This window comes from Spermophilus citellus (assembly GCF_964194105.1).
Source record: "Spermophilus citellus genome assembly, chromosome: 3".
Classification (NCBI taxonomy): Eukaryota; Metazoa; Chordata; class Mammalia; order Rodentia; family Sciuridae; genus Spermophilus; species Spermophilus citellus.
This window is the reverse complement of record NC_138184.1, coordinates 89,224,628-89,249,779: the sequence shown is the minus strand read 5'-3', so window position 1 is coordinate 89,249,779 and position 25,152 is coordinate 89,224,628. Positions and strand designations below refer to the sequence as shown.

The 25,152-nt window shown below is 51.0% G+C and overlaps 1 protein-coding gene across 3 annotated transcripts in view; it reads right to left on the bottom strand.

Moving 5' to 3' along the window:
* Nucleotides 1-7,209: 7,209 nt before the first annotated feature.
* MLXIP (MLX interacting protein) overlaps nucleotides 7,210-25,152 on the bottom strand; it is a 57,394-nt gene continuing 39,451 nt past the window's right edge. The window contains exons 2-18 of one of the 3 annotated variants that reach the window (XR_014021078.1): nucleotides 24,743-24,849; nucleotides 23,637-23,722; nucleotides 21,830-21,919; nucleotides 20,751-20,792; nucleotides 20,319-20,490; nucleotides 19,499-19,588; nucleotides 18,845-18,936; nucleotides 17,264-17,912; nucleotides 16,519-16,640; nucleotides 16,201-16,381; nucleotides 15,055-15,179; nucleotides 14,410-14,505; nucleotides 14,181-14,308; nucleotides 13,822-13,945; nucleotides 12,124-12,253; nucleotides 10,575-11,688; nucleotides 7,211-7,874 (exon numbers count right to left, since the gene is read on the bottom strand). Coding sequence is in view for 2 of the 3 variants with exons in the window: in XM_081286237.1 (XP_081142363.1) it covers nucleotides 11,567-11,688; nucleotides 12,124-12,253; nucleotides 13,822-13,945; nucleotides 14,181-14,308; nucleotides 14,410-14,505; nucleotides 15,055-15,179; nucleotides 16,201-16,381; nucleotides 16,519-16,640; nucleotides 17,264-17,912; nucleotides 18,845-18,936; nucleotides 19,499-19,588; nucleotides 20,319-20,490; nucleotides 20,751-20,792; nucleotides 21,830-21,919; nucleotides 23,637-23,722; nucleotides 24,743-24,849 (2,356 nt within the window). In the remaining variant the exon portion in view is untranslated. Of the gene's footprint in view, nucleotides 11,689-12,123; nucleotides 12,254-13,821; nucleotides 13,946-14,180; nucleotides 14,309-14,409; nucleotides 14,506-15,054; nucleotides 15,180-16,200; nucleotides 16,382-16,518; nucleotides 16,641-17,263; nucleotides 17,913-18,844; nucleotides 18,937-19,498; nucleotides 19,589-20,318; nucleotides 20,491-20,750; nucleotides 20,793-21,829; nucleotides 21,920-23,636; nucleotides 23,723-24,742; nucleotides 24,850-25,152 lie in introns of all 3 variants that reach the window. The other 2 variants (XM_081286237.1, XM_081286238.1) reach the window with 2 other exon arrangements.

The following is a 25,152-nucleotide window of genomic DNA, read 5'->3' as shown; positions in this document are numbered from 1 at the left end:
GAAGTTATCTCGACCACCTTCAATTTAACCTTTTAAAGCCTTCCAATTATCATCTATACTGTACTTTTAAATGTACTTTTTCACCACCTACAGCTTCACTCTTTTAAATGAGGCTTAGATTCTGTTTAAATCGCTTTAATGTTAGTTTACATGGCTGCCCTTCAACCAAAGGCTTTTTTTTTTCCATTAATAAGCTTTGTCTCAATCTGCCATGTACAAATATCTTTCTCTTCTTTCTTCCATTCTCAAGCTTTTAAATTAAGTCTAGTTTCCTCAAAATCTTTTTAAATGGCATTTTACAACTTTTTACTTTACCACACAGAGATTATCTCATCTAGAAACATTTCTTTTTCCTTTAACCTTTTATATTAAAATATATTTCCACATCTTGAATCTTTTTATATCTCTTTTTTAACCATTAACCCTTTTTATAAATTCACATTCTGAAACAACTCTTATAAAATTTCTGATTTAGACAAATTATCCACTTTAATAAGATGAAATACTTCCATGTTTTTTATGGTACTATTATACTGTAATTGAAACCCAACTGAAACTTCTTATACTCTTTGTATATAAATTACACATGATAGAATCTTAACTCTTAGTAACCTTGTTTTAGCAAAGACACAGACCAAAGCAATATTAAACTTTTTTCTATTTACCAATTTATGAAAACACACATAATGTTTAAATATATTACCTTATGGAACTTAATAAGTAAACAGTACTTGATTTTATATTTAGTGGTTGATATTTTAACACTTTAGCTTTGTAAATTAATCAGATGTCTGTAAAAACCAAGATCTTAGACAAGTATAGTAAACAGAACTAGCCATCTCTTTCTTGTTGAAGAAAAATCCTTCTACAGGATACCATGATGGTCCCATTGATATACTTAATAACTCATCTTTAAAAAGCCATGGGCTACATTTTTGTACTGTATCAACATATGCCCTTATTGTTCTTGGTCTTACTGGGGTGCCTCCTTCCTCTAACAATTTCTCTTCCTTGGAGGCGAACAACCTCGAACCTTGAGTCAACCATTTTCCCCAGTTTGCCTGAGAAAGTTCTATGAACAGGCAACTTGAAATAAAAACAAAATAAATCAAAACAAGAACACATTGTTTTTTGAAATGGTCACCCATTTTTTTGCTCTCCTTCAGGAGTGAGCAAATTCACTTACCCCCAAGCTTCAGACGTTCCCCGTACAGACCACCAAAATGCCACAGTCTTGGCTGGGCACAGGATCACGAGCCACCACACAGCTTTGTAGATTCAAACAGCAATTCTTTTTTTTTTTTTTTTTTTTTTTTTTTTTAAGAGAGAGTGAGAGAGGAGAGAGAGAGAGAATTTTTAATATTTATTTTTTAGTTCTCGGCGGACACAACATCTTTGTTGGTATGTGGTGCTGAGGATCGAACCCAGGCCGCACGCATGCCAGGCGAGCGCGCTACCACTTGAGCCACATCCCCAGCCCCAAACAGCAATTCTTTATTCCCGAACTCACACCGGCCTCCACACACGCTCTGGGGCAATCCCGTTCTGCCACCGCCCAATTCACCTACTCCACGAGGCTTTTTTCCAAAATCCCATTTGAATCTCACGAGAACTCAATGGGAACAAGCAGCAGGAACACCCTAATCCCAGCAGCAATAATCTTCAACCTCCAACTTCCCTAAAACCCCTATTGTCTTAAACCGGGAATGCCTTAAACCCAAGGACCGGGATACTTCCTCAAACCTGATCAGCTCTAAACCCGGATCCGCCTTGGTCCTTGAGCAAGGTCACCTTACATGCAATGTCAACAGCGAAATCCATTTAACATGGGGTACGCTGGCAAGGAAATTTCAATGCGTCATTCCTACTTGGCAATGGCCCTCAGCACCCACCCACCTCCTGGCAACTACCAGTCTGTGCTCTCTCTGTGGCTAGCTCTACTCTGGAAATCTCATTTGAATGGAGTCGTATATGACTGTTTGCATCTGGCTTTTTTCATTTAGCATGCTTTTTTTTTTTTTTTTTTGATACCAGGGATTGAACTCAGGGGCACTCGACCACTGAGCCACATCCCCAGCCCTATTTTGTATTTTATTTAGAGATAGGGTCTCACTGAATTGCTTAGCACCTCGCCATTGCTGAGGCTGGCTTTGAACTTGCAATCCTCCTGTCTTAGCCTCTGAGCCACTGGGATTACAGGTGTGCACCACCGCGCCTGGCACTTAGCATGCTTTTGAAGTCCATCCACATTGTAGAATGTATCATTAGTTTATTCCTTTTTATGGATAACTAATATTCCTCAGTGATGTTGTGTAGTATTCAGGGTAACAGTCTTGCACTTCCTTGGTTAAGTTTATTCTTAAAGATCTTATTCTCTTTGATGGTATTGTACATGGAACTCTTAATTTTATTTTTGGGTTGTTTATTGATAGTGTTCAGAAGTATAGCTGCCTTTTGTATATTGGTCTTGTTTCCTGCAACTCTGCTGAACTCACTGGCTCTCATAGGGGCATTTGTGTGCATGCATCCTTTTATGGTTCCTATATAGAGAATCAGGTCATCTACACATTTACAGAGTCGTCTGCGGCCATACCACCCTGAATGCACCCACTCTCATCTGACCTAAGCAACTAAGCAAGGAAGATGAAATTCGTCAGCCCTGGTTAGGACTTAGATGAGAGTACTGGCTTTATTTCTGGCTTCCTAAACCAATCGCCTGCTATTTCTATGTCTTGCCTAAGGGCTCTGGGTAGACCCTTCAGCAGTGTTGACAAGAGATAGGAACAGACATCTGTGTCTTGCTCCTGATCTTGGGGGAAAGTTTCTGTCTTTTGCTGTTCAGCATCGTGGTGTCCACTGTGGGTTTTTCCTGGAAGCCCTTTATCAGGCTGAGGAAGTTCCCTTCTGCTCCTGGTTGGCTGAGTGTTCTAAGGATGAGTGGTGAGGCTTGGTTCTTGTGTGTGAAGGGAGGAAATCACGCCTGCTCTGTAGGGTCTTTTAAATATAAGTATGGGACAATGGCAATGGGATGCCCCACTGTCTGCTGCTGCCAGGGGGCGGGGATTGGGCTCTGGTCAGATGCCCCGGGACTACAGCTCAGATCAGCAGTAGTGACACTGGGCAGTTATGTAACTCTCTCAGCCTCAATTTCCTTATCTCTAAAGTGGGGGTAATAATAGCACCTGCTTCATGGCCCGTTGCATCATCTCCGCAGGGAGTGGTAGATGTGATTTAAATCATGACCTTACTAAGTACTCAGGGTGCAAAAGCTGCATGCTAGGCGAGATGGCTGATAAAATGAGATGTCCTTGTCCTTAAGGCAAGATGGTGATGTGAAGGTGGCACTGAATTACATCACCAGGCAGAAGATGGCATGTGACATGGGTGACAGAAATGGCGTACTACCGGTAGTAGTTCAAAGTCCAAGGTTGGGTGGGCCGGGCCAGGGCAGACCACAGGGAGCAGGAGAAAGCACCAGGGCTTCAGGGTGGGGAAGGAACGGGTGGCAGAGGTAAGGAAGACATGCGGCATGTGGCCAGCATGCCATGCTGGAACCTGGAGCCCAGAGGTGACGGGAGATGAAGCTGGTATTGTCCCAAGCGCTGGGCAAGGGCCTGAGCCTTCCCCTGGAAGAGCAGCATTGGAGTGGGGTCGGAAGGGATGGGTGTCCGCAAGCCATGGCAGCTCCCTGACCCTGGTGGATCAGAGCCGAGGAGTCTGTTAGGAGATGACCCTGGCCAGTGCCAGTCACATCCACAGAATGAGATGGGACCACTGTTGGTGACACTCTTTGACAGATGAGAAGCGGAGGGTAGGCTGCTGAGGGAACTCGGGAATGCCTCCAGGTGCCACCAAGGATGGTGGCCCGAAGGGTGGCTTTAGCAAGAAGAAGAAACATGGAAGATGAAATTCGTCAGGTGTAGAGTCAAGAAATTAGAAGTGACAAGACCTGCTACCCACAATGCTCAGGTCTCCCTGGTGCAGGCGGGCACCATTCTAATCTGCAGTAGGCTGGAGCGGGATCTCGCACCCAGGCCTCCTGGTGAATGAGGGATCTTGCACTGAGGGCACTGGGAGCCCCAGGAGGCTTGAGCAGAAGGCCACCATCCCAAGGGTCATAAGAATGACCATTCCGGCCTCATGGGTGGCGAATTGATGGACGAGCCCAGGAAGCAAAGCATGGAGGACACTGAAGGTGTCCAGGCAAGAGGCCGTGGGGATGGCAGGAGAGGTGGACTGTGCCCTTTTGAGGGAGCAATGGGGAGACCCACCAATGGGGTGAGCGTGGGAAGGGGAGGAGGATTCCAGGCCAGGTGGGGGGCTTGGTTGAGCAGCTGGGTGCTGCCATGGGATACAGAGCATTTGGGGATGAAGAGGGTTTTGGCAGGGGAGGCAAAAGGTCACAGAGAGGGTGGAGCCCACTTCACAGTAAGTTTGGTTGGGAGAGGGACTTAAGGGAGATTTGAGATGAATGAGTCAGTGGAAAAAAGGAAATTGTGACAGGACAGATAAGGAACAAGGAAAGGCCCCCGGGGAGGTAAAGGGACAGGATCTAGGAAAACATAAGACACAGCCTGCGAGGCTGGTAACCGGCTCTTCCTTTGAAGTCTGCCCTTCCCTGCGGGGCTCGGCCTCCCCAGTGCCTCCTCCACTGGGCTCCTTTGCTTGCCGGAAGGCTCCTGGCCCAGGTGCCATCTACCACAGGGCTGTTCCCAGACGCCCCCTTCTGGCTCCTCTGGGGTCTCACAAGGCCCACTGCTCAGATTCGATACCATTGATTCCCTGACCTCGCTCAAACTTAGCCAGTCTTGATCAAAGGACAAGAGCGGAAAGAGGAAAAGCTGGACAAGGAGGACCGATGGGAGGGATGGACACGGGAGGAGCTGGTACCAGTCTGGGATGAGGGTGGGGTTCATTCGGGCCTCTCCCACCACACAACAGTCACAGAACCAGGCAGCCCTTGGGTCCCTTCCCCCAGGAGCTCAGCTCAGTCAGACTAGATCAAGAGATTAGGCTGTTGGCTGTACCATGCCCACTTAGGCAGGAAAGTAGACTCTTATCTTAGAAAGCTTTTCCCCTCGATAAACAGTAGGGTTTTCTAGCTAATGATTCAGCAAAACAGAAAATCTGATCAATTACTACACCCCATTCCCCAGGTTTCTCACTGAGGGTGACTTCTATAGCTTCTCACAAAGCCTTTGGGAACTTTTTAATGACGGACCCTGCAGGAATCTATACAATTCTGGAAGTGGTATAAAAAAGCACATTTGCTATTGATGGGTGAAATCATACTGTGCCTAGGATTTGCTTTGAAAAAACAGAGGTAGGGCTGAGGTATAAATGGAACAAAACTGTCCCGCAGTGGACTGTTGTTAAAGTGGATGATGATTCACCATAGCGTTCTCTACTTCAGGGTGTACTGGAGATTTTCAGAACTAAAAAGATAAAAAAAATCACACTACATAGGCTTAAAGTCAAATCCTAATATATAAAAAGAGCCACCAAAAATAAGAAGCAAAACTGAGGTCCACAGAACCAAGGCTACATGAAGATGAATGAAGAGCTTTCTCAGGGCACAGTGGTGCATGCTGTGAATCCTAGCAGATCGGGAGGCAGAGGCAGGAGGATTACAAGTTTGAGGTCTCAAAATAAGAATAAAAATGACTGGGCTCAGTCTTCATTGTAGCTCAATGGTAAAATAGCCCTGGGTTCAATCCCCAGTACCAAATAAAGAAATAAATAAAACATGGAATGCTTTTAATCCCATTTGGAGATTATTGTTACATCTACAACCCAAATTATTGAAATTTGGAATTGACATATCATCTTAGGACTCAATGCCTTCTTTAGCTTGACGTCTGTACCTGCTGGCTCCCACCTCCCTGCCCCCCCTCCACCTTTCTGAGGGCATGAGGCAGCTCTGGGGCTGAGTTCATTCCATAGTTACCTGGCCCCCGCCATGTGCTAGTTCTCTGCTGGGTACCAGGCCCTGGGCCCTTGTCATAAAAGGAAGATAAACTGAATAATCACAAACAGTGTCCTGGGGACTCAGGGCGCTGGGGCCTGACATTGGGCCTACACATGTGCACTGGAGGGGAAGCTTCAGGGCTGGGCTTGGCGGGATGGGACAGGGCTTATGTTAGAGCCTGAGGCTGCCCCTGGGAAGCCCTGAAGGACCCATCAGAAGAGCAAGGAGCTTAGACTCTGCCCCAGAGCCCTCAGCGTGAGGGGCTGAGATGATGGGCTGGAGCTCCCAGGGCAGCTGGCAACTCGGGTGCCGATGGCAGTGGGATGGGGAGAGAGGATGGATTTGGAGGAAATTGAGAAGCTCTTGGCATCAGGGGGGATGAGGGAGGGAGAAGAGGGGTCTCAGGCCTCCGGGTTTGAGCTTGGCAACTGGTGGGTGGGCAGAGCATCCTGGAGGGGTGTCCAGAAAGACAGTGGTCCCAAGGAAGCCTGCATTCACAGGGTAGGTGACAAACCCCTGCCATGAAGGATTTTGCCTGGGGACTCGTGTCCAAGGACCATTGGGATTAGAGTGTAAGTCACCATCAGCGCAGCCCAAACTGGCCCAGCACTGAAAAGGCTCCTTGTCATGGCAATGGCCCCAAGACAGGGTCTTTCTGCTAATTGTTGATCCAATGCCTTAGACAATAAACACTGGGAAGTTGAGCATCAGAGTGTCCCTGTGTTCAGGTGCGGAGGTTTTTGTCATCTCTAGTTTGCACTCTCTTCTTCCACACCTTCTTCCTCCACCTGCCTGCACAGGTGGCAGATAAGGGAGCCAGCCTGTAGGGAGCTGCTGGCTTGTTTCACAGGACAGTGGTGCAAATCTGAATCCCTGACTTGAGACGCAGTGGGCTGATGCAGAGGCTTGTGTTTGATGAGATCCTCAGGACTCCCCCAGGGAAGAGTCTTCATGACACAAAGCAGGACCTTGGGCCTTGAGAACCAGCACCCTGCAGAGAAAGGCAATGGGCTGCAGATTCCTGTGGGCTGGAGGACCCTGGTTTCCACTGAGCTAAGCAACAGGTGTCTGTTTTGTTCTTCTCATTGATTTGAGCCCAATACCATATGGTATGTGCAATCTTAAAAGGTGCTGGGGGCATAATTTGGAGAAGACCAAGTTTGGATGGGTTAGGGAGGGAGCAGCTGTTAAAGCACAGGACCCTCAACACCCCCGCCCCCCGCACCCAAGCCTCCACTCCAGGCTGAATCGCTGTCTCCCAATGTTCTGGCTCCTCACTTCGCCTTGCCCACAGCTCGACAGGCAGCATTGAAGGCCACACAGAACAGATTTTCAAAAAAATAAGATTTTTTTTATTGTCTTGAATGCAAATATAGTTTAAAAAAATGCATTGTAGTGTTGAATACAGCTGGTGGAAACACGTTTCGACAGCAGTCAAAGGGCCATGCTGGGGGTGATGGGGACAGAGGGAGCCTCTGGTCAAACCAGACCCTTTCCTGGTTTGGATTTTCATACCCCCAGGTGTAACCACCTCCTCAAAGGAGCCCTGCAGTCACTGAAGTTCACAACAGAAAAAAAAAAAACAGCCATGTACATAATAACTGAAACCTGGAAAAGAACAGAACATGCTGTAGCCATGGCCCTGGAGTAGCAGAACAAGCCGGTGAGCCCGCTGGCCCAGGGCGGGCGGTGAAGATTCAAACAGGGTGCCCCTGGAGGAAGGCGGCCTGGGGACAGGCTGAGTTCCCCCCTGCAGGATGTAAACTCTGGAAATGTGTGACTTCGGTGTCTCCCACCCCTCACCAGATCTTCACTAGGAAACCCCAAGAGAACTAACTCTTCAAATCTCTTTGCCCAGGATGACTGTGGATCCAAAGTCTGAAGGCGAGATGGAGGTTGAGTTCTGCTAAATAACTGGAAAGGAATTTTATAAAAATTCCATGAAGTAAACACACACACACACATGCACACACGCAGGCTTGTGCAAGTGTGGGTACACACACAAGTCTACATTCAATGTGACAAGTTCCCTTCTTTCTTGAAGGTTGGTTTTTGCATGTGACAACAAGCAGTCCAGTCTGGTAAGCTGAGGAGGCCTGTCCTCAGCCTCACCCACCCCCATGGCTGGCCCTGCAGGAGGCACAGGATAGGGTTGTTTCTTAAGGCCACCCCCTTTTCCTAGAGCCTTTGAGAAGCTGCCCACCTACCCCAGGGTGGCCTGTGGGTGGTAGCCAAGGTGCCTACCAGACAGTCCAAATGTCAAGACTGCTATTGAGCTCTTCCATTTCCCCTCACTGTCCCGCCCCTACACGTGGCCAGACATGGTTCAAGTCCTCTTTAATACTAACAGGCACTGAGGGGACAGGGTCTGAAGCCACATCCTGCTGCTCCGAGTGTCCCAGTGGGCTGCTCCCCAAACACTGCCCCCTGCAGAGGCCGCAGGAAGATACTTTGCAAAGCCAAGTCACTGGCAGTGGTGCTTCTAACTAGAGGCTAGATTCCCCAGTGTGGAGAAAGGCCCCACTCGCACCTTCATGCGCCTGTTCAGCAGAGGGAAAGGGATCCCCAGGGTCAGATGAGGACAAAGGGAAGGGACTTCTGAAAGCAAGGAGGGGTGATGTCCCCTCCAAGCCTGCCCACCTGGGAGCCAGTGGGGAGAAGAGCTGAGCCCTGGGCTGAGGCTGGGTAAGCCCGTAGGGCCAGGACCTGTGACCCTTCACACACCCCAGGATGCTCTGACCACAGGCAGCCCAGTGCTACCAGCCACCTCACTCCTTCACTGGGAGCAACTGGGGTCTGGGCACTGTGTCCTCTGAGAATCCAAGTGGTCATCTCAGCCATGGCACAGAAACATTCAGGCCCAGGCTATGGAAGAGGGGAGGGGTCAGAACCCCAGTACAGCACATGGGATTAAACTGGGTCACAAGAGCACGGAGGCTCGTTGGCCACTGACTCTCCTCTGTGGGTGGCAGGGAACAGGGGCTGGACTGGCCTCCACATCCCTCCACCCTTCTTTCACTAGACCCAGTGTGTCGTCAGTGCTGACTTCTGAGTGAAAAACTGCTGGACTGCAGCTGGCTTGCCATAGGGCCCCAGGAAGGTGACAGAGTGTGACCTGCTGCCAACTCTCAGAAAGCCCCTTGGCTGCACCCGCCCTGTCCGTGGTCTCCCACTCATAGCGAAAGAATGAGCAGCATGTGGGCACTGATGGCTTCGGAAGATTTCACAGAAACACTTTCAGAGACTGACAAGCCTGCCGTCCTTCTGTTTTTATCTTTTCAGGTCAATTTTCTCCTCTTCAAAGTGTCAGCATTGACAGGGGCTGGGGGCAGGAATGGGGTGGGAAGGTGTATAAACAAGCTCCCGCCACGGGAGGCTGCTGACAGCAGCGTGGCCTCAGCTGCCCCAAATGCCAGCCAGGGAGCCCAGGACAAAAGTCAAGGACAGGCCCTTCCAACTGGCCAGATTCATCAGGCAAGACTCTAAACCAAGAAAATTCCCAGGTCACGAGACAATCCCATGTGGAGCAGAGACACGGCACTGCGGCCTCACAGCCACAGCAAGCAGAGGCACCAAGAGACTAAAGTTAGCCCCAGACAGAAACGGGCATCCAGCTAAGTCCGCCAGGGCGCACACGCTCACGCGCCCGCTCCGGTCTTATGGGACCCAACAGCCTTAGCTGAATCATGAACGTAAATTCAGCAAAAGAGAGGTAGGCCATGAAGCAGGAGGCCCATGATTTTACATCCCACTGTTTTTTTTCTTTCTTAAAGTTCCTCTCCAGTAGGGGTGGGAGCCCCCTGATCAGGAGAGCCTTGGCCACCACTACACCACCTGCAGGTTACAAGGCACAGGAGTGGGAAGGGCTGGGCCTGGGTCCCCCAGGAGGCCCTCCCAGCAATGTCTGGTTGTCCTTTCTCCCTTCTGATCCTGGTGGGGCTCCTCCCCAAACACAAGACGGGCTGAACTTTGAGCATGCTGACATATGGTCTTAACTTCTGAAAGGGAACTCTGAATTTATCCTGGGGTAAGGGATCAATTCCATTACCATTTCCCAGTGGAATACAAAGCACCGGCCCCCACATGCCTTGCTCACCCCTCGGCCTGTAAACATGTTTTTTGAGGTGGCTAAGGGGTGCCACCAAGCTGTTCTACATGGGGCAGAAGTGCAGACAGGGAAGCAGATGGCTGGTTAGGGCCCACTACAGAGAAGGTGGCTCAGCCAGTGGCTGAAAGAGACACCCCCTTCTCTGTCCTCCATCCACCAAGGCTGAGGTGGAGCTGGAGCCCCTGACTCTGCCTGGGTGGAACTTAGGGGCATCCCAGGGCTTCCTCCTCAGGTGACTCCTTCAGGCATGAGGGCGAGGACAGGCGGGAGGCCAGGGTTGAAAGGCGGCTCTGATCCTCACAGCAGATCAGAGAAGCACGTTCTTCCCAGGAGGAACCTGAGTGCTGGGGAGAGCACTCAGGTGCAGCCACCTGCAGCTGTCCTTCCTCATCCCTTCCAGCTGCAGCGTGCACTCAGGACCCCTGAACCTTTGGATGCCTGCCACCTCCAGCCACACCTCCATTGTACCAAATCCGAGTGCAGTCCTTCATGTCTCACCTGGGGACATCTGAAGATAGCTCTGAGGTGACCCTCTCAGCATTTAGCTTCCTCCCCCAAACACAGACGGGCTGGACTTTGAGCATGCTGGCATATGGTCTAAGACCTGCCCTTGTTCGGGATCCCAGCTGACCCCCACCAGACAAGACGGCCAGCTGACTGCACAGCGTGGCCTGGGTCTTTTGCATGCCAGAACTCAGGGAAACTTCCCTTGGCACGCCTCCCTTTCTGCCACCAGGTGGGGATCAGGGCAGAGGCCTCAGCTGTAAGAGGACCCCCACAGGCCTTGGGCCAGGTCCCCAGCAGCACTGAGGAGAACGCAACACCCGGTGGACCAAACACAACTGACAAGGCAGCTGGAGGGCCTCTGAGCTGAGCAGTCACTTGGGCGATGCTGTGCATGCTCGGCGCCTCTGTTGGGCCTGTGTGCTACGGGTCTGCGAGGAAGGCACTTCCCCAGCAGCCTGTGGGGTGGAAGAGGGCAGCCCACCAAGCCACAGTTGGAACAGAAGCCCAGGTCATCCACAAGGGCCAGGCGCCGTCAGGGTCAGAGGCAGGAATAAGTCCTCTGCCTGCCCCGGGCAGGATCACCAGAGGAGCGCAGGGAGCCGAGGGTGGAGGAGCAGGAAGTCTCAAGACAGGAACTCAGAGGGACCCGCGAGGTTTCCCACCAGCAGGATCAGGCTTTGTCTCCTTGTCCCATCTGCTTCACTCACTGGTCCAGGACCCAGACGGGCCACCAGCAGGTTAGGACTAGAAAGGCGCTTTTCCCTTTGTCCAGCTGCCCTGTGGGCAGGGAGGTTGGTGACTGAGGTTGCTGAGAGAGAGGTCACAGCAAGGGGTTCCCAAGATGGGCTATCACTGTGGGCAGGCCCTGAGCGTGGCATCCTGACAGCCAGTAGAGTAGAGGGAGGCCCAAGGCTTTTCGTCAGGAAGAGCGGGGACAGGTCGGGTCTCCAGGCATCTCATGAGGTCATATGCCATCGAGGTGGCTAGGATTCCCCCGATCTCTTGCCAATCCTGGTGACAGCTTCTGATGCCTGCTCTGGCAGCTGGGACGGGTCTGTCAGAACAGAGGTGGTGATGCTCAGCTGCCGGAGGGTGCTCAACACCACTGGAAGACAAAGGGCAAGTTAGCCTGGGGACACGACCCACAACAGCAGAGCACTTCACAGGCAAGACCCTACAGGATGCTTTTCAGGCATAAAGACGACAGTCCAGAGCCAAGTGCAGGGGGGACTGTGGGCAAGGCCCCGGCCCAGACCCTGCTAGCCTCAGTCCTCACAAAAGCTGCCTGTACCCTGAATTAAATAGTCAATAGCCCCTAAAGCCACCTAGCAAATACCAGGTGCTCAATAACAAAAACTGGACTGGAGCAGACTGGCAGACACACTGCCCTTGCAGTAGCTTTGCTGGCTCAGGGCCTCTTGTATGGCATCATCCTCCCACCCCCGGCACTGCGGGCAGGATCCCCTAAGCACTGATTCCAGCTACACGCCTCCCTGCCTCCCTCCCTCCCTTCGGCACCAGCATCAACCATCCCACTCACTCGGCCTGAGGATGGGCAGGGAGCAGTGCTGGTCCAGCCAGGACAGTGTTGTCTGGTGCAGCTCCTCCAGGCTGCCAGTGGACACCATCCCTTTGAAGGACTCAAACAGCGGCTTGATGATGATGCTAAACTGCAGGGCGTGGGTTAAGGAGAAGGGAGTGTGCAGGAGGGCCAGAGAGCAGGCAACTGAGGGAAGACAAAACCCAGTGACAGCCTGGCTTTCCTCCTGATTCCCCTGGACTAGCAAGTGTCAACTACAGAGAGCTGATCAGAGACAGAGGCAGTCCTGTCTCCAGGCAAGCTGTGTCCTCCGTGTGATCAGATAGTTTGCTCTAACTATGACCACGGAGTGAGCAGAAGGCAGGGAGGACACAGGTCCTGAAATAATGTCATGAACAGATTTTTATGTAACACAGGAGGCCCAAAGCTGACCGATGAGCAGCTGTCTGGAGGGGGCATGTCTTCTGTGTGCCCACGCACTGGGCAGCTCCTGGCTGCTTCCTGAACCAGGGCCACACCCTCCTAGGTGTGCTCGGTGACAGCAGGCTACCAACGTCTCCTGGACTTCACTGTCCACCCCCACCTAGCCCTGTGACAGGTTCTCACTCCAGATGCCACCTGGCTCCACTAATGACAGGAGACAGGACAGCAAAGCAAACTGAGTCATACGGACGAGTGTCTGCCATCTCTTCATTTAAAACCACCCACGGAAGTACACACAGGTGGCTCTGCCCTGTCTGACTGCTGCAGCTGTGATCCTTGCATTCCATGTGCTTGTTTCCTCCAAATGCCAGGCCCCTGGCCCCACATCATGGCTGACCTGCCGCACGAGGGCCCTGCCTACTTGGAGGCAGAGCGGAAGCTGGTGAAGAAGCTATCCCTGTAAGAACCATACTGCCATCTGGAAGGCAAAGACATGGCCTAGTACCCAGGACATTCAAAGCCAGGTGAACACAAACTGAGAGGAATCTGAGGGGACTGGTTTCAAATCCAGGCTCTGTCACTGTAAATATTTATTATTTTTTTAGTTATAGATGGTATGTGGTGCTGAGGATCGAACCCAGAGCCTTACACGTGCAAGGCAGGCCCTCTACCACTGAGCCCCAGCTCCAGCCCCTGCCCTTGTAATTTTTTTTTCTTCTTCTTTTTTTTTTTTTTTTTTTTTGGTACCAAGGATTGAACCCAGAGGTTCTTCTTAAGAACTGAGCCACAAATCCAGCCCCTTTTGGAGACAAGAGTCTAAGTTGCTGAGGCTGGCTTTGAACTTGAGATCCTCTTGCCTCAGCCTCCTGAGATGCTGGGATTACAGGAATGCACTGCACCTGGCTCTTCCACTGTAACTAGGTGAGCCCAGTTTCCATCTGTCAGTGAAAAGTAAAAAGGCTGCGAGGCTGTTTGACCCCTTTCCTTCCCCGCTTGCTGCCTCTGCTGGTGGCTCCAGCATTCTTCACAGACCTAGAGAGCGGAAGTGGTCACGTGGCCGCCTGGCTTTTCCTGCAAAGCACCCTGGAAGCTCTCCCCTGGACACAGGCCAGGCCAGAACAGACCTCTTTCCCCAGAGACAGAAACTAGCACTGCCTATCTTGATGAGCCAATGACAACCACGCAGAAAGCTCTCTAAGGGAACTGAGCATCACGTCTACTGTTTTAGTATGTTGCCTACAGGAGGGAAGAGCAAAAAAGACCACCCAAAGATACAATCCAGAACTTCCAATTCTGCAGGATCCGCCTTTTCACGTACTCGTCAAACATGTCTCTCATGTGATCATACTGAAGCCGGGTGACAGAGACTCCTGTGGCGGGGAGCAGCTGCTGGCAGGAGCTGAAACAACAGGAGGAATCAGGGGAAGCTCTGAAGGCAGCTGGCGGCAGAGGAGAACTCTGGGCCAGGTGGGCAGGGCCGGCCTGCTGCTGGGCCACTGCCAGGCACAAACGCAGGCCTGTGGGCAGAGGACCAGAACCTAAATGCTGTAGGAGAGGCTCCGTCAGCAGCAAAACCACAAAAGGTCCCTCTGCCACGTGAACATGTGAGGCTGAGCACCCAGCCCAAGCCTCACATGATGGTGGTGTTGAGCTCCTCGATCTCATCCCGCAGCCGCCGGGCCTCCTCTTGCATCTGGCTCCGCTCTTGCTGCAGCTTGGTGATGTACTCCACAGTCTTCTGCAGTGTGATGGCATGGCTGGTCTGCAGAAGGCAGGAGACTCAGGTGGCAGCACTTGGTGTGTCAAAGGCACGCAGGGAAGAGCCATCCTGTCACCACCACCTGACACTCTCAGGCAACTCACCAGCTTGGAATTATTGGAGATTAAACTGTTGAGGGTGTCAAAGCCCATCTTGATGTTGAAGCGCCTCTTCTGCTCAGCTGAGATATGCCGGTGCTGCTGGGAAGTAACTGGTCACTAAGACAAGAGCAGGCCTTGGACCACATCCCTCCTCATTGCCCAACCTGACACTGAGTGGCTGGAAGCAGACTGGGACCCTGGGGCACATGATAGGCCAGGGCTAGAGAGCTACACAGGAGAGGGACAACAAAAAACTAAAAGGATCCAATGAGGGGCCAGGGTAGACTACAGCTGCCACCTCTCCTCTCCAACCCTGTGCTTCTGGCTGCCGCGGCCTTCCTCAACTGGTGGTGGCAAAGCTGCCTATCATGCTGGAGGATTCAAAGCTGATCCCTGGGTTCAAGGTCCACACAAAGCTTTCTGATAGGCCCTCATTGCCACGGGGCTGGCTGAGGGGAAGGGGGGGGCAACAGAGGGGCGGATTGGATCTCAATGTTTCTGGCTGCCTGAGGGTGTGACATCAGACAAATGCCAAACCAGTGGTTCTTTTTTCCAGATGGATACAGCTGCCCCAAGGTTCCTGAATATTGTTTCCCTTCTCTCCTCATCCTGACAAGGAAATCAAGACCCAAGAGAGACATGTCATACCTTTAATGCAAATACGTTTTTGGTGTCTGCAGATTTCCCTGAGCAGCTGTTCTGGGGAGACTGAGGACTAGGGCTTTGTTCTGACGCACACGGAGAGGCCTTCCCTGAGTTTGGGCAGTCTCGACCTAGGAAGAACAGAAACTGCTCTCAGGGAAGAGCCTGAGAGAGGACTCAGTATCATGAAGGAAGGTTAGCAACCCTCAGACACAGGGATCCTCCAACTCCTGAGACTAGAGGCCCGTTTTTTAACCTTTCATAGTTGCCCCAGAGTAAAACCTGGAGAAACCCTTGCCAACACTGAAAGGGGTATTTCCCTTAGCCCAGGCAAGGCCCGGCAAAGGCAAGTCAGATATGGGGCAGGAACGCAGCCTGAGCTCTGCAGCCCCAGGTCTCAGGGAGTGGCAGCCATTAGAGGGGAGGTCTGACTGCTGACCCAGCCCCCTACAATGCTACCTCCAGGCAGCCAGGGGTTTCCACAGGGTTTGTAAGGTCCCCATTCTTACCTTGTGTGTGGAGCACATTGGAATCTGTCTTATTTCTGTTCTTTAAACTCTACATGTATGCTTTCTTAAATTTTTATCTTACCCATTCCCTGAAATTTTTAATCAAAACCCATTGCCACCTTTGGACCCACATAGAACAAGTAGAGCAGCGCTGTGACCTCATGGTTCTTGTCACTGCCGTCTCTTAAGCAGACAGTTCTTGGGTCCCTTTCCAGCCTTCTTGGCCTGCCCCACTTTACTGCACCAGATGTCCCAGGTTCACGTCCTCTCTACTGGATTATTTCCCCCAAACTATGGTCAGGCTCCACAGCATGGCTCTAACCCCAGGTTCCTCCATCTCACCAGCAGGGCTGTGTGGCCCTGGGCTTTTCCGAGCTTACTTTAGGGACTTGACTCATAATTCTCTCAACTCCTTATCTTTCTAGACTGAAGAGTCCATTTTTTTCAAAACCTGTCCTTACAAAAGACAGTGGCTGCTGCCCAAGCACACCAGCTGCCTGTGCTGTAGTGTGCCGGTGGCCTGCGCATGAGTGCTGCCCCAGTCACCCTGCTGCCCACCCAGCATGTCCCAGTCCTGGAGGCCCATGGGCAGCTGCTCGTTTCTGTGTGAAGTCCCAACTACTCAAGTAGTGTGAACACTCACTGGACCCTGAGGCAGGGCCCTGGGGACTGCCCCCATGCAGTTGGGTCTGCTCGCCCTTCACCAGGGAGTCTGGCACTGTGCTCGGAGAGAAGAGCCGGGAGACAGGGGTGGGCTGGCTGCTCGTGCTATGGCTGAGGTCTGTCACCAGGACGCTACTGTGGAACTCCGTGACTCCAGGAGCCTGTGGTGACATGGGAGAGAATGGTCACCGAGTGCTGATGCACAGCAGAGCAGACCGGTTACCCTGGATGAGAGCCACTCAAATGTAGGCTGCCTGGGGTGATTCAGACACTGAGGTCTGCCTGGGGCCCTCCTCACCCTAGCGATGGAAGCAGGTGCGATGACCACACTGGACTGGGACACAGTAGATGCCAGGATTCCTTCTCTCTTCAGAGGGCCTGATGTCATGATCACTGCTTGTGGCTGGCCTGGAAAGGTAGCTGCCAGGACAAGGCTAAGATGAAGGGAAGGCCTGGGCCTGCCATTACAGACCCAGCCCCCAAGCTGCAGGTGGCCTAGCTCCCAAGAAGCGCGTGTGTGCACGGGCACACACACACACACACACACACACACAACAATACACACATACACCCTCTTTGCCCCTCACCACAAGGGAGAGACAAGACCACCAGGGCATCTAAGTTGTTTTTGCAGCTTCTTGAAGAAGACACATTATAGACCCTTGAAAGAGATGCCTGGAACCGTGTGTGTGTGTGTGTGTGTGTGTGTGTGTTTTATAATTTTAGTTGTAAATGAACACAATATCTTTATCTTATTTATTTTTATGTGGTGCTGAGGATTGGATCCAGTGCCTAGGCAAGCGCTCTACCTCTGAGTAGAGGCCCAGGCCCAGACCATGTGTTTTCAAACTGTGGGCTGATACTAACTTCAAAAAAGGACATAAAATAGAAGATGGAATAGATCATGCACATGCATTACCCATGACACTTCTACTTTGTTTAAATGTGTATGTGTGAAGGGGATGGCCTCAAGCTTGACAGCCTCTGGGACAGGGGGACACCCCTCCCTGGAGATCCCATGCAGGTACACTCCCCTGACTCACCTGGGGCCAGGCGAGCGTTCTTCAACACCAAGGACCTGGGCTCGGGTTTGGAAGCAGGCACTATTTTGGGGGACTGCTTGGGCCTCCCTCCAGTGAAGGATACAGGTTTGGGGTGTACAAAAGTTAAACGAGGTTGGGGAGGCCCAACAGCAGGTGGCCGGGGGGCAGGGGACAGTGCCAGGCCACAGGGGGAGGGGGAAGGGGTTGGGTGGCGGGCTGTGATCACAAGGCCCTGGCTCTGGCTGAAGGTGGTGGTGCAGGCTGTGTGGGTGAGGGTGGCGGAAGCCGTGTGGGTGATGACAGGGGGCGACTTGCTGACTTCAGCAAACTTCTGCAGAAAGGCAGGTGGCGTTGGGGGGTTCAGGGCAGGGACAGGAGAGGAAACTAAAGGTAATGCAGGTGGAACAGGGGCTGGGGCAGGGCTGGGGGAAAGTAAGGGCATGGTAAAGATGGGGAGGAAGGGCTGAGGGATGCTTGGGGGAGGCTCGGAGGGACCAAAGTCCGGGGACTGGGTAAACGGGTCCTCAGTCTGAGAAGCACGCTCACAGCCCTGCCCACCTGTGGGGTCAAGGGAGGGAGCAGCAGAGTGTACGATGAGGCTGTCGGGAAGGCTCACAGTGGGCAGAGCAGAGGTCTGCAGGACGCTCCCCTGAGAAAGGAAGAGAAGTGAAGGGCCAACGTGGATCAGACGTCCACCTTCGCCCTTTAGTGTTTTTCGTACTACAAAGCCCAACTTCAGACACTGGGACGGAGGGACTGAAATGCTATCTCTCTGCTGCTGCGCTAGGAAAATAGATCGGTGTCCCCAGGGCGTTGACAGGAGTCTTATTTCCATGAGGAGCTGAATGATAACACAGTTCAGACAAAGCAGCGGCCTCCACACAGCTGGACAGCAGCCTGGGAATATCTGGTTTCTGGAGTCCAGTAAGGGTCTCCCTACAGTTTCTGTCATCTTCTATTACACAGCAGAGTTGGCCCGGACTGCAGCTGCTCAGGGGTTCCCCCAGGACAGCTTCAGATGTCAATTTCTAGGCAGGCCACATCTTCCTAAGTGGGAAAAGCTATGAGGAATCAACTGTGGAGACCTCGGTCTCTATAGAAGAAATTCTTCCCCAATTCAGGTGGAGGGAGATGGTGCCAGGTTACCAGTAGCTAACTGGATACAGGCACCAGCCAGAGAGGATTCTCCCAGGGCAGCTTGTTCAGTTCTGTAGCCTCAGCACCTGGTAACCAACTTTTGTTGATTACTAAGTAAAACAAGTGAAAAAAGTACACAGAACTATTTTTATTAGTGATCCGTGTTTTCATTTTCTCTAGCTAATCCTATCTCAACTGTTCAGAACAGAACTGGCCACACATAAGTCATGAGGATCCTCGGGGGAGAACACCTGTGGTGTGTAAGAATGCTTCTGAAGAGGACTCTGGGATTTCTTTACCCGATCCCTGTGTTCAGCACCGCATCTAGCATCACCTACCACTTTGCTTGTGATTGCATGGTTAGGTCATTGACCTAGCTCTACTGCAAACTATGATGACAGCCTCATGCCTGCTACCCCCTGCCACTTCCCCAATATCCTCTACCTGAGCAGGAGGGCTGTTGGGATCTGGTACAGATGCTGAGGCAGGTGTAGGCAGCAAGGAGCCAAAAATGGAGCGACTGGAAGAGAAGAGGTCTAAAAAAGAACAAGCCGGCAGGGGTGTTTGAGCTCTGGGTGCCCACCGTTTCTTAGAAGAAAGACCCAAACAAACAGGGCTGAACCCCACCCTACCTCAGGGCTGCCATGACCACAGAGTACCCCACCCCCCAGAGATGACTTCTTCTGTAGAAAGAGGTGCCTGTCTAGAGCCACCACTGCTGACTGAAAACTCCTGAGGCCAGGCAGGCATTTCAGTGATGACAGCAGCTCAAGGACCTGATCTAACTGCAGGAAGCTTTGTTGGGAGGTGGCTGTGTTATCAGTGCCCTCTGCTGCTTAGAGGGAGAACTGCTCACAGTCAGGCTCCAAACTGGTGATAATGCCTTCTGAGAATGTCAACTTCCTTCGAGAGAGCAATGGCCCAGAAAAATTTTCCAAGCTTTGCAGTTACTACAAAATAAAAGTTTAGTTTTTGAAAAATCCTAAGTCTTCCACCATGTCCACTCTAACCATTCTCTTTCTGAAAGGGAAGCACCAATGTGCTCTGTGGCAGGTAGGAAGAGCCAGGCCCGTGCTCCCTCTGCCCTGGGGTCCTCACCCTGGAAAGGTTCAAAGGTATCCATGAAGTCCAGGTTGGGTTGCAGAGGGATCAGCCCTGGCTGGATCATGTCTGCATTTCCTAGATGTGCTGCAAGAATTAGGAGGGAGAATTAGGAGAGAGGAATCACTTTGCCTTCTCAGACAGGGTGTGGGAACATATAAAAGACCTGGAATAGATTTTCTTGGCCCTGCTCACATTCTAGATTCTTCCAAGGAGAACTGTGGGCAGCTGGCTGGGGTTTCTACATTCTTGGAGGTTTGTGGCCATTCCCACACTCAGAAGGCAGGGAAAAGTGAGTTTTTACTAGATGGGTAAATGGAGTATCAGGGAATGGGACACTCCCAGGAAGCCGCAAATAGCTGAGCAGATGCCAACCCTCCACTCCCTCTCCCAGTTCTGAGTTTCAGTCTTCTCTGGGTTCACTGGAAGACAGGAGGCCTCCAGTTGGGAAGTCAGGTCCAGAAGTGCTTCCATGGCCCTGACATGTAGATCTCAGTACTGGCATGTGTCCCTGACTAAAGAGGACAGCAGGACAGTATCAGAAATAATATCTAACATTTAATATCAGAAACATTAAATTGGTTCAGACCACACCCCTGCTTTTTTCTCACAGTGGTGCCAAGGGAATGACAGCTGCTGCAGTGTGACTCAATCTGTAGTCCCCACCCCATTCAGTGCATGTGGCCCTAAGTGAAGGAGGTCGGCTGATCCTTCTCTTCCTCTCTGCCTAGCCTTGACAGATGACATGCAGCAGCTCAGAAATGACCCTGAGAGGCCTGGCAGAGAAGCCAGCTTTCCAGGACTGAGCTGGGGTTACCTATTTCTCGTGGGTTGGGCCAGGCCACTGGCTGGTGTGATGAAAGTGTGGAGAAGAGGGTGTCGCTAAATTCTGACATGAGCATGTCCGTGTCCAGCAGGGGATCCTCCTCCATGGGCACTGGGGTCTTCCAGTCATCCCCATGCTTATGCCAATACAGTATGTCATCATCCTGCCACCAACAGAGGGGGAGGAAACATCAAAGGGCAGCTGTGGAACTCAGAATCCTTAGTCCCACCGTGCTGGGAAGCACGCCACAGAGCCGTGCTGTGAAGATGAGGCGGGAGGTAGAGGGCAGCTCCTCCCAGCCTGCCCAGGGGGTCCTTTATGGCTGCTTCCGCAGTCACCCGCAAGTCCTGAGATGGACCTGTCTCCACCTCAGGCAGTCCCTGTCCCACAGCTCTCCCAGGCAGGGCTCACAGAATCACTCACCTGGGCCAGGCTGGAGAGGTCTTCATCCTTGTGTTGCTGGAGCTATGGACAAAAGGAGTGGGACCAGGGGGTCACCAAGAGCCCTGGGAGGGAAGAGGACCCAGCTTCATCTCCCCACAATGTGAGTGAACCCTCTGGAAGCACCTGGGCCTCATCTCTCTAGGAGGCATGCAGGGAAAGGGACCCTGCTTATTGCCATCCCCAGGATTTGGTCAAAAAGGAGGTTCCCAGCCAGGGTCTGTGGAAGAAACAGCCCTGTTCAGAGCTGAGGAAACTGAAGGCCACCACTTAGGGTGTGAATGCTGGCTTCCCACTTTCCTTCCTGATGCTCTGCTTCTGGTGGAGCAGTGTGGAGCCCAGGGCCGTAGGCCAGTATTTTGAATGGGGGCTGTGTTCCTTCCCTCCTCTACAGGGGCTTCCTGAGCATGTTCTTTGGGGGAGCCCCATTCCAACACTATGGGGGGTTGTCGCTCTGAGTAACCAGCATTTTCCTTCCCGTGATTGATAGAGGCTCTGTCGGTCACTTTCGTAGTGATCTGGCCACATTCATAGTGGCCCTCTAAGGCTGCCCCAATCCTTGAAGTAGCAGAATGTGTCTTCATGCATAGGCGTGCCTCCCTGCAGCCCCATGGGTCAGGCTATGCTCACCTGTTCCTTTGTGATATTACCCTTTTGCCCTGTTTAGGATAGAATGTTCCATGGAAATGCCCTTTGTGTGTCCCCTTTTCTTGCTCTGCCTTTGGTTGTGGCCTTCCTAGATGGCAGTCAACCTGCTGACAGCAGACATCATGAAGCTAGACTCAGCCCCCTGAACCCTGACCGCTGGCCTCACTTGAATGGCTTCTCCTCAATAAAAGGGGTCAGCACGCGCCCTCTCTTTCTGCGAACCCTTAAAGTCAAAGGAGCCGTCACAGAACCCTCCCAAAGAAAAAAATATTTCTGTCTCTTGTGTGGTTATTTTGTGCAGTCCAGTTCCCCTGGAGTGACCCTGAGTGTTTTAGTTGCGACAAATGTGACACAACACCCTTTTCATTCATTCATTCATTCATTCATTCATTCATTCATTCATTTTTATATACCCTTTTCTTGAAGTAGGTCCTCCACTTGTGGTATTCCCTGATCACAAACTCAATGCGACTTTTCCAGTACTTCCCCTCTGTGGTGATGGCCTGTAATAGAGAGGCCACATTGAAAAGAGCGGTCTTAGATGATCAGCAAAACTCAGCCGTGAACACCAAAGTATCCACTACTCAGAGTGGGCCTCGGACGACCCAGCTCCGGGAACCTCATCACTGCGAGGCTGTGACTTCACTCGCAGAGCATGCTGCATTTCTTCTGGCCCTCTGGCTAAAGACACATTTTCATTTCAAGACCTAAAACATCTAAGGGGAATCCTGGTTTGGGTCCTAAGGATCCACACTGGGGCACAGGAGAAAGCAGAGTCACTCTTTCCCAGCATGGAGTCTTCCAGAACCTCATGGGCAGCCCATATAATATCTTTTCCAGTAGCCTCTGCTGCACTCTCAAAGGGTGAAAATGAGCAGGTGATCACACAGGTTTCAGGTGGACCAGGTACCACAAGAGCACCAAATCCACCCTTCCACTGCAGCAGGATACATGCCTTCCCTGGTGGCCCTGGAGACTCAGGATAGAACCTACTCTGCCCAATGCAGGCCCAGCCTTCAGGCTTCAAGTTCATTTCCCCTCACCTGCAAACCTTCACGGTTTGTGTCAGTAACAGTGAAGAATCATTTTTTAAAAAATTTTTTATTAGTTGTTGATGAACCTTTATTCTATTTACTTATTTATATGTGGTGCCGAGAATCAAACCCAATGCCTTACACATGCTAGGCAAGTGCTCTACCACTGAGCCACAACTCCAGCCTAAGGATCACTTTTTAAAAAACAGAATCTTTTTTAAAAATTTTTTATTTACTTTATTTATGTATTTATTGATTTATTTTTGAGACAAGGTTTCACAAAGTTGCTTAGGACTTTGCTAAGTTACTGAGGCTGGCTTTGAATTTAGTAATCCTCCTATCTCAACCTCCTGAATTGCTGGGATTACAGGCATACACCACGGTGCCCAGCTAAAAACAATTTCAATATTTCCATCATACCTAAGGAAATCATATGATGTTGAACAGCAGATTATACCTGAGAGTTTCAGTACTACTTCATTAGGTTACTCTTTTATCATAATAGAAAGGCATTCTTAGATAAAAAGAAAAAAGTGAAAACAGAGTCGGCCTTCATTGTCTGGCACCCATTCTAATTTCATTTCCCAAAGGGACCCTCTATTAAAAGGTTTCTAGGGCTGGGGATGCAGCTCAGTGATAGAGCACTTGCCTGGCATGCATGAGGCCCTGGGTTCCATCCCCAGCAGCAAAATAAATAAATAAATGAATAAATAAGAAATTAATGAATCTCTATATCCTTCTAGACATGTCATTTGCACATATAATCACAAGTGCACACTTTTAAATTAACATAAATATACTAAAAATACTGCTGTGCAACCAGCTTTTTAAAAGGGTGCTCTTTCTTGTTGCTCTCAGTATCTAGCGATCTCAGGTCCCTGTAGGAGTAATGACATCTGTTCTGTAAGGAGGCAGGCTTCTCTCTTGATAACTTCCAGAAGAAAGACCCACTTACACAAGAGGAGAGGATGAGTCTCCACCAGGTTGGCCTGAAGAGGGAATCTCTGTGGGTTGGAGGGTGTTGGAGGCCACCTGTGCCTTCTTAAGTTCATACTGACTGCTGTTACAACATGGGACCCTGCTTCTCCCACCCAGTCTCCCCCGCAGAACTCAGCCCTCAGCAAGTCTATCCCGGGAAGCAAAAGCAGTTTCCTTTCTCAGCCCATCATGATGGATTGCCAAGTACCTCTGGTCGGCGGTGCTCGTCTACATCAACAGAGCCATCCAGTGGGGTGACAAAGTGGCACACGGGATTCTTGCGCTTCTCCAAATCTGAAAAGAGAGATGAGACATTGTCATTGCACCAAGAACCCTGAAGGAATCCTGTCCTACCCATCCACACTCTTCCCTCAAGATGAGATCCTCTAGAGTGTTCCTTCCTTCTTTTTCCCCTGGAAGCCATCCAGGTGAAAGGCAAAGAATCTGACAATAATGTGTGAGCAAGAGAGGGAATTGGCTCATGGAGAGGGGTACAGCCTGCGCTAGCAATGTTTCAACCACTCAACTCGAGTCACCGGGTCCTGTGGCATCCAAGCTCCTGGGAACAGGACACAGCTGTGCCTGCAACTTATAAAAAAACTATGTGTGTGTACTGGGGTTCACCCAGGGGTCCTCTACCTCTGAGCTACAGCATGGTTCTTTTTATTTATTTTTTTAAATTTTGAGACAGGGTCTCACTAAGTTGCCAGACTAAACTCAAACTTGTGATCCTCCTGCCTTGGCTTCCTGAGTTGCTGGGATTATGTATTATATATATTATATATTATAATGCCCAGCTACCTGCATTATTTCAGACTTTGTGTGTGTGTGTGTGTGTGTGTGTGTGTGTGTGGTACCCAGGGCCTTGTGCATGTGAGGCAAGCACGCTACCAACTGAGCTATAACCCAGCCCTGCCTGCATTTTTTCAGACCTGCTGAAAACAAGAACTACTTTCCAGCTCCTCAAATGTCACCTCTTGACTTCACTCCTGACTCCCCTAAAGAGAACCCCTTCCTCTTCCTCTGGGCACAAGCGTCTAGCATGCTACTGAGCACACTACACTGTGAGCAGTGGTCTCACACATCTGTCCCTCCAGACTCTATGCTCTGTCAGCCAACTATGCCTGGACACAGCTGAGTATCCAGGTCCCTGGGATTTGGCTTGGTCTTCCCATCTCCACAAACTGCTTGAGAAACTCTCCTATCAGAACATGATGCCTCCAAGCTCTGGGTCCCAAGTTGCTCAGGTCTCCAGTGGGTAGAGATCTGATGCCAGATAACTGGAGGCCCTCAGCCCCATACCCAGGCACTCACACTGCATGTACCAGGCCCGCCAGATGGCGTTGTTGAGCCGGATCTTGTCTCTCCACTGGAGCTTCAGGCCCTTGAAATTCTTCCACTTTGGAGACACCAACTTCCCACTGAAAGAGAGACAAAGCGGGGAGACTCAGTAGTTTCTTGGAAAATGAAGTGAAATTAATCCATGCTGCCCTGTCATTCGGTAACCCCAGAACTCTCAATGGATTCATTACCAGCCACAGGGTAGGCTTGACAGAACACATGTTATACTTCAGGATTTTTTCACAGCATATGGGGTAGGAGTGGGGCGTGATGGCAAAAGTGTCAGGCATGGAGGGCATAAATACTGCAACAGTTGATACTATGAAGTTCACTTAACTCTTTGGGTTACTTTTATCTATCTGTAACATTTTCTGAATTAAATA